Source organism: Echinops telfairi, unplaced genomic scaffold (assembly GCF_000313985.2).
Source record: "Echinops telfairi isolate 266 unplaced genomic scaffold, ASM31398v2 ScPeMD7_2565;HRSCAF=3150, whole genome shotgun sequence".
Taxonomy (NCBI): domain Eukaryota; kingdom Metazoa; phylum Chordata; class Mammalia; order Afrosoricida; family Tenrecidae; genus Echinops; species Echinops telfairi.
The window spans coordinates 7,158,070-7,167,130 of NW_022106463.1; the positions used below are offsets into that span (position 1 = coordinate 7,158,070).

A 9,061-nucleotide genomic window follows, 5' to 3' on the forward strand; every position below is an offset into this window, starting at 1 on the left:
CCCCCCAAAGGGGTCGCGACCCACTGGTTGAGAACCACAGCTCCCAATTAAGAAAGAAGCAAACCCATCTTCTTAATAAAAGCCAAGAGGGAAGGAGACTTTAACCTGTTCGTGTTGCTATCATGAGTGCGAAGACCCGCTGACACTGAGCTGAGGCCAACTCACAGTGACTCTGTAGGGCAGAGAACTGTCCCATAGGGTTCCCAAGGCCGGCATCTGCGCAGAAGCAGGCAGCCAGGGCTTTCTCCTGGGTTTTGAACCACCAACCTTGTGGTTAGCAGCTCCCTGCGAAGCCCCATTGTGCCACCAGGACCTGTATTATAGGGAAGGGTGTCAATCCTACTCTTGAATCATTGCATGTCAATCATCTACAATGGCACTGTCCAAGTCGATGGAAAGGCTCTATACTTGGGCTGCCTACCAGTCGCCTCTAGTTACCTGAGACTATGGGCACTTGGAGTGAGATTAGTGCAACTGAGTGAGTCGATTGTAAGTTTTCACGATTCAATGCGATTGTTCTTTTCTTCAGTCATCTGTGGATGGTGGCTATAGGACTCTGCTAGAGCCGTTTCAAAGCACCGGCGGGATCAGGTGTTTTCCGAGGGGATCGCAAATACTGGGGGTGGGGGAATGGCTATGGATTTAGAGCCATAGAAAGGTCTTCAGAGGTGATGCTCTGGTTTTGAGTGGTGGTGGTTGACGACACCGTCTCGCTAATGGATGCAGAGAATGAAGGAACCGGCCTGGGCACGGGTCTGTTCCCATAGGGCGATGAAAGGATAGGGAGGGAGAAGTTCATTAGCCATGACTCAACACGAGGCCCAACGATCCGTTCAGGATCACTTCTGAATTATTTTTGGCTCATGCCCCCATGGGGAAGGGTTGAGGGGAGGAGGTGGAATGGCCAAAACAAGAAAAAGGAGAGGAAAGAATAATTAAAGGAGAAGTTAATGTGATCTCGTGCCTGACACTGGGAGCAGGTGATTTTGGCAAATCCAGACTAGCGAGCTTCTAGGTCTTCCCTGAGGTAACAGGAGGTAATGTCCCGCCCTCCCTGGCCCCCAGGCCTCAGTGGGCTCAGGTCCCCTGCCTTCACTGCCACCCTTCAGGCCTCCCCTGGGACAAGCATGGAATGAGGCTCACTCCTCCGTGAGCCCCCAGGCCTCCTCCGAGGGAAATGTGATATGATTCCCACCCTGAGTGCAACTTAATGATAAGGTTGTCTCTGGTTCAGCAGCAATTGACAAGCACTGCTCAGACGATGACACTGGGATTTCACTGTCGCCAGTGTCTCAGGTCGCATTACCTGACTCATTGCGTGTCCCCTCGTTTCTGGCAGGGGAGCAAATGGAAACTCCAGTGGGGATCGATTAAGAGAGCCGTGGTCAAGCCAGATACTAAAGATAACTGTTGTCTGTGTCTGTGTGTGGTGTTTATCCCTAGAGAAGGGGAGGACACCAGCTCTGTCTTCGAAAGGGCAGAATTCTTGGCCCCTTGGGGGCTGGGGTCTGCGTCACTTCCCGAGGTTGGTTGGCCAAAAGGCCATCCATCGTCCCTCTGATGGCACAAGTGTGTTGTGAGAGAACGGAGGGCTGCACCGACGCGTTAGACATGCCACCTGCGCCCGGCAGCGATGTCCTTTGCAAACATCTCACCTTGTGCTCCTGGGTTTTGATCGGCTTCGAAGGCATCCAAAGAAGTGAAAAATACTGTGAAGTGCTCTAACCTGAAGCACAAACAACGACTACTTGTACATGTGATGTCTACATTTCCTTCCCAGCCAAACAAGAGAGCTACCATCAGGCGACGGATTGACCAAAGCAACCCATTTGCCAATGTATTCTACAGTGTTCTCACTATCAACAACGTGCAGAACCACGACAAGGGGCTCTACACTTGTTACGTCAGGAGTGGGCCGTCACTCAGATCGGCCAACACCTCAGTGCATGTATATGGTAAGCAGTTCCACCTTGTTCGCAGCCTCTCCTCTGCTGTACTTCCTCATTCCTGTGGACTCCAGAGGTTCTGGAAAATAAGTCTCTCTTCTTTGGGTCCAGCATGACAACATTGCAAACGAATGAGACTTTGCTACATTCCCTCCTCTTCCCCTTAGATCCCCACCAGAGAGAAAATCCAGTCACATGCTCTTCAATTCACATACCTTTGAACGCTGTTTCTTTCTAAATGTGCTGTGGCCGACAAGTCAGCCAGGTGCTACTGTAATCTCGCTCATGAAATTCTTTAGTTACTATTACATGGAAACCAATCTGAAGCAGAGGGCTCATTTTCCTGGAACCTCCCTGTCCTGGATTCTTAATACAGCAGAGCCCGGGTGGTGGGGTGGCCAGGCGTCAGGCTGTTAACCGCCAGCAAGGTGGGTAGTTTGAAACCACCAGCTGCTCCTCAGAAGAAGGACCAGGCTTTCTACCCCCGTAACGAGTTACAGGGAAACCTCCAGACGCAGTTCTACCTGGTTCCAAATGGTCATTAGAGTTGGAATCGACTTGCTGGCAGTGAATTCAATGATATATATACCCAATACAGGGTTCCCGAGACTGTACGTCTTTACATCCACCCCTTAACAACAGCACCTCTAGGGCTTCATATCACACACACACACACACACACACACATACACACACACCCCAAAACCCAAACTCATTGCCATCGAGTTGATGCCAACTCACAGCGACCCTGTTGGACAGGGTAGAATAGCCCCTCTGAGCTTCTGAGACTGGCGCTCTTCAGTGGCGACTGTTTTGATGGCTCTGGGATTTAGGACCACTGCCTTTCCAAGCGTTTCACCAAGGAGGGTGCTGTTGATGTATCCGAATTGGTGACCTGCATGGGGGCCTACTAATAAACTCAATCATAACTTAACTCTATCGATTCCTCGGTGGTAGAGCCCTGGTGGCACCGTGGCTTACCTGTTGGGCTGATAACCACAAGGCCAGCAGTTCAAAACCACTAACCCATCCACAGGAGAAAGATGGGATTTTCCACTCCTGTGGGAAAAGTCAGTCTCAGAAACCCCAGGGGCAGTTTTACCCTGTCCTAGAGGGATGCTGTGAGTCAGCACCGACTCCGTGGCCGTGAGTTTGGGAATTCCTGGGCTAGGACCGTTCTCCCTGGATGAGCAGGCTGCTGCTGGGCTGTTTGTTCTTCTGGTATAGCTATGTATTTGTCCTGACGTGCCTATCACTTCCGTTCAAAGATAAAGCATTCATCACTGTGAAGCATCGGGAGCAGCAGGTGCTGGAGACCACAGCCGGCAAGCGCTGTTACCGGCTGTCCATGAAAGTGAGGGCCTTCCCGCCCCCAGCAGTTGTGTGGTAAGCCCCAATTCACTGCTTAAAGATATCAGGTTGAGATACGCATGGGAGGAGAAAAATGCAAGAGCCCACTGACTTGACGTCTTTGTGTGTGTGTGGGGAACTCCAAACTTAGGTTGCCCAGCCTGAGCGCTGAGAACTGAATTGATTTCCTGGTGGGGGGATGGGAGAGTCGGGGTGGGGGCTAGCGGAGCAGGATGGAGCAAGGGATTCGGTTTCCTTGGGTGTTCATGTCACGTTGGTCAGTGGATCCTGGTGACTAATGTCGGCATCTGTGAACCTTGCGCTGATGTCAGCACCCTTTGAATGGGCGGGGCCATGACTCGGCTGCGTCTCCAACCATGTAGCATGCTCTATTAACCCTGAAGAAGCAGACTCTTGTCCCGCGGAGGCTGGAAATAATTCTTTTATGTACAGCTGGATGGAGAGTTCTAGTCTTGTTTTTAAATTAAGCAGACATTCCTCGAGACGAGTTCGATTCAGTTGCAGGCATGGGAGAATAGATCTGCTTGAACTAAAAAAACATTTTTTTTTGGCTCCATGGTTGCATATTCAGAAGTTCTTGAAGCAATTTTTTTTCAATGCAACACCTTGATACAAAACAATGTAATCTGGTTTATAATCTGCAGTCCGCTTGTTAAATCACTTTTAAATACTAATATTTTTGGCTCAAGCCATTGCGTTTTTAACAAAAGGCCCCGGACAGAGGTGATTAGGAAAACAACCCGGGACATATAGAAGCGGTGGTGCCCGTGTTACATACTCTGCAGCCAGGGCTGACTTTTGAGATTGTGGGGACAGGGGGTGGTTTTCCATTTCCTCAACCAGGTAAGGAGGAGTCGACGTGGAAATGTCAACGCTGTTCTGTGCCCCTGTGCCGCCTGCCTCAGCTGCAAAGGGAACTCTGTTGACTTACTTCTTTTGCTTTGTGATGTCGAAAAAGTCTAGCAGTACACTTCCCACACGTGTCGCGGGCCTCTGACCCTCCCCAGAGCCCATCTGCTCCTTCTCTGTCTGAAAGGGTCCCTGCTAGGATCAAGTGCTGGCTCCTTCCCGGGCTCAGTAACAAGAAGTCCAGCTCCCCAGCCTCCCCTCAGATCCATTCCATTTGGGGCAAGGCGGACTTGGTGGTAGACAGTTCGTTCATCAACTTGAAGGTGACTTTTGTCATGACCCGGCGGAAGCTGTCTTGGAGTTGAGACCCAGGAGCAATACGGATTTATTTTCAGGATGATGTAATCAACCGTAGACCTTTGTGAACACCACAATCAATTCTTCTTTGTTTAAAAAATCATTTTATTGGGGGCTCATACAACTCTTATCACAATCCATGTATCCATCCATTGTCTCAAGCACATTACACCACAATACATTCTTAACTGATTAAGAAACAAATCAACCATCATGTAGAGAACTGTTTGCAGTCATGAGATCATAGAATTTTAGAGTTAAAAGAAAGCTTCTGGCAGGGAATCTGAGGCTCGAGCAGGTTCGGTCACAAGGGCAGCCTCGTGCAGTGGATCCAAAATCAAATTAAGAATCCAGGGCTCTCGGCTTTAGGATCTGGACGTCATCAGAGGCTATTGACATGTGGACTTGCGTTTTAAAAATTAAAAATGAATAATGAGTGTCGACTTGCTGTGTGCGAGTCTTGTGTCTGCACTGTCCATCAGGGGAAACTCTGGGAAATCTTGGATTTCACTATACTTTATGAAAGGGACAACTGGTGTGGCCATTTGAATAACTAATAAGAACTCCACATGAGATCACAATAGCAAGATCTATTTTCGTTTTTTATCTGGAGAAGTGATCTGGTTGGTCCTGACGTACAATGGCCCTGTCTTGCCGGTGGAGTCTCATGGAAAACTCCGGAAGCGATCTTGGGTGGACTCAGCCATGGTACCTCTGGGTTAGCATTTAACTCACAGTGGTGCCACAGGGCTACATCAAGTCCTGGCTCTTCTTTCTGCCCCTCTGTACGAGTCCTCCCTGGGGCCAGTAAGCACGGAGCAGTCATCTACCTCCAAGCGTACTTGCCCGTGCTTGAGGAATGTGTGCTTCGATTTCTGAGTCCACATGGAGGGAGAGTCAGAGGCTCAGGATGCCCACACGTGGGCTCACACATGGCACAGATAGCAAAGGGACCAGGGAAAGACAGTGCCAGGTGACTTACAGATTATTCTCTTCGCCCAAGGTTAAAAGATGGCTTACCTGCCCTTGAGAAATCTGCCCGGTATCTGGTTCACGGCTATTCGTTAATGATCAAAGATGTCACCGCAGAGGACGCCGGCGAGTACACCATCCTGCTGGCCACGAAACCGTTCGCTCTCTTCAGAAACCTCACCACGACACTCATTGTAAATGGTAGGCTCGTTGTTTGGGCTTTCTTCTGGCTCTGGTAGGAGAGACAGAAATGAAAACATAGAGATTTTAAAAGTCAGTCTAAAGAGAGAGAGGAGACATCAGGGAGTGGGTGAGGGGTAAATGAGTGGGGACTTTGCTAAGGGCTTTGAACCGTGGAATCCAACGTTGATGATCTGAACTGTACCCCCTCACACCCACCTCATTTATAATTTAAAAAAAATTTTGTGATATTTTGTCATATGTAGTAGAAGGTTGATTTCGGGTTTTCCTGTGATTTTTATTAATGATAGCTTAGGATAATCACACTGGCCAACACACATTTTAGTGCCTCCGATGTTAGACTTGTTTCTGGGTGTGTTTGGCCTGCTGATTCCATAAATGCACCAGTTTCCCCCTATCAGCACTAGTTTGTGAGACACAGAACAGGGGCCATAGACCACGCGACACTCTGCTCGCCCATCAAGAAAAAGCCCGATATCCCATGTAGCGTTAGCTAGCCTCAGGTAGAGGAAGTGCATGCTGGCTGTACTTTAAGCAGTTTGTGTTGTGAATATTTAGGTTAAGTGATGCTTCACATGAGCTCCTTTGATCCAAAGAGATATTTGAAGGGTGCAAATCACATGAAGTTGGAATTTCCCCCCCAATAGCACGTTCATTAGGAACTGAATAGCAGGCGGTTCCAATTTGTCATTTTATAAAGGGGGCAGAAACAGTGACAATTCAATAAATAAGGAGCCTTAATGGTGTATTAAGGAGCCCTGGTGGTATAGTTGTTGCACGCCTTGGGCTAAGAGCTGCATGGTTGACAGTTCGAAACTACCAGTAGCTCCTTGGGAGACTGACAGAGCTTTGTACTCTTACAAACAGCTAGTCTCGTGAACGCCCAGGGGGTGTCGCTGCGAGTCAGCGCTGACTTGATGGCTGTGAGTTTGGATCTGGAATTGCACATGGGATGATGTGTTCGACTGCTAGCCACAAGATCAGCTATTCAAGCCCACCAGTTGCTCTGTAAGAGAAAGACGAGGCTTTCTGCGCCCATAGAGAATTACAACCTCAGACCCCACAGGGGAAGATCCACCCTGTCCTGTAGGGTCACTATACGTTGTCATCGAATCGGCTGGTCGTGAGTGTGGTACACTCAGTAGAGAGTCACATGTTTGGGAACCCGAAATGAATGGGTCTGTCAGAGTCCAAACGCCTTTATGAAAATAAACATCTTCCAGGCTTGTTATAAGATAGCACAACTGTGCACAAAAACTCTTAAAATCTAAGACGAGGTAGGATGTTCCTGATACAGGAGCTTTGGAGCCGACTTTACCGCTGAAGCATTGCACATGAGTGATCCATCGGCTTCTAGGTGTGAGAATGTGTTCGCAAATGTTTGCTGCGTAGTTTGAAGAAGAGAAGTGCAGATACCCAAAATGGTTATGAAAATTGCTACGAAGTCCTACAGTTCCGACCCTCCATGTCGCCCCCACACTTTCCATATGTGCCTCTTCCATTGTCTTTTGACTCCCCGCTCTTCGCAAGCCGAGCTCTGCCTTTGCAGTATCCAGCTTGCACTCTGTGTATATTGCACAGCCTCCCAGACCGAACAGAAACACCCACTGCCATGTCAGGGTCTAACTCTGGACCCCCGGGACAGCGAACTGTCCCACTGGGTTTGCAAACCTACACATCCTTTAAGGGCTGCAGAGTGACTGGTGGCTTTGACCCACTGAACTTACTACGATTGGCGGTTCGATGTGTAACAATTAAGGCTCCACATTACAATTTCCCCTGGAAGTCCCTTAATACTGATTTTTTCCCCCAAATATTTCTTCTTTTTCTTCTCCTGTAATGTGTGGCTCTGAATTCTTCTCAGATTTAAAACTAGCATGGTGAATTAATAAATCTGTGTAACTTAAGAGCAGACATATAGTGGAATACCATAGCCGAGAAACTCACTAGAGCTGATGCGGATTAGCCAGCACAATTTTCTGAATCAGCACCCCGAATAAACCCCAGGGACAGGCCTAAAAGCCAAGACATCAAGAAGAAATGTGGAGGGGAGTACGTCTGTGTGATTTATCATTTAAAAAGTTAATAAGGACAACAGGGTGTTTTGTTTTGTTTTTTGTCTTAATGACTAAAAGACTGACTCATTCTTGTCACATCAGAGCAACAATAGGAAAATAATAACAACTCTTTACCTTGATGCACAAACAAGCACATTGGAAGTTCACTTTGAATTGTTCAGGCGTTTGGTTCGCGTAACACCCTGACCTCAGACGCGCCCTTCTACCCGTGAGATCTCCCTGTGGGGCAGCGAGCCACAGGCAGAAGACGGGAATGCTTGACTTCGTAAAACAGAAGGGTGGGTGGGCCCATGTCTACTTCACAGAAATGCTTCAAATGTCCCAAGCATGCTGCTGAGGTTTCCAGAGAAAGCTCACTTGCACATAGCATTGGCCTTGACATTCACAGTGACGCTATGAGCTGCGAAGGGACCTTGGTGGTCCAGTGCTTGGAGTTTGAACCCAGCAGTCACTCCGTGGCCGAAAGACGTGACCATCTGCTTTCCTAAGGATGGCAGCCTTGGAAGCCCTGGGGACAGGTGGACTCTGTCCTGTGAGTTAGAATCGAATGGGCAGCATTGCGTTGGGTCTAGGGTTTCGTGACCAGACCATGTCGCTGTCACCATTCCACGACGAGAAATGCAGGTCTCGGCCGTGGGAAGCAATGGGGCTCAAAACCCCTTTTTAGCTGCTGGTGGGAAGGACAGCATGATTTTAGGTGTTTGTTTACAAATACCACTTACATTCCCATCATGATTTGTTTCCTGGTTCCTTGTTACTTTCCATCAGAACAACAAAACAGAGACCCCCACTGCCTTCAAGTTGATTTTGACTCCTAACCACCCTGCAGGGGAGAGGAGAACTTCCCCCGCAGGGTTTCAGAGATTGTAGCTCTTTCCAGGAGCAGCCAGTCCGTCCTTCTCCCACGGGGCAGCTGGGAACGGTCGAATGGCTGGCCTTGAGGTTGGCAGCCCGGGCTTCACTCCCAGCATCTTCCGGCGGCGGCATGCCGTCTGCCGGAGAGTTCCTCTCAGGCACAGTCCCCGTGGAACTGGATTTTGAGGACATTCAAAATCCGCCTTTGTTGTCCTTCTCCTTCCCAGTGAAGCCCCAGATTTATGAAAAAGCCGTGTCGTCGTTTCCGGAACTTACTCTCTACCCGCTGGGCAGCAGACAGATCCTGACCTGCACCACGCACGGCGTCCCGCAGCCCACCGTCCAGTGGTTCTGGAAGCCCTGCGGCCACAAGCGTGCCAAAGCAAGGTAGGGATGAGCGGGGCTCCGGCAACGCTCATGTCTTTTTTTTTT

At 49.2% G+C, this 9,061-nt stretch overlaps 1 protein-coding gene across 1 annotated transcript in view; it reads left to right on the forward strand.

Moving 5' to 3' along the window:
- Positions 1-9,061, forward strand: part of FLT1 (fms related receptor tyrosine kinase 1) — a 181,090-nt gene that overhangs the window by 46,595 nt on the left and 125,434 nt on the right. The window contains exons 9-12 of the mRNA XM_045293991.1: positions 1,781-1,955; positions 3,215-3,332; positions 5,527-5,696; positions 8,857-9,016. Of these exons, the coding sequence (XP_045149926.1) occupies positions 1,781-1,955; positions 3,215-3,332; positions 5,527-5,696; positions 8,857-9,016 (623 nt within the window). The remainder of the gene's footprint in view (positions 1-1,780; positions 1,956-3,214; positions 3,333-5,526; positions 5,697-8,856; positions 9,017-9,061) is intronic.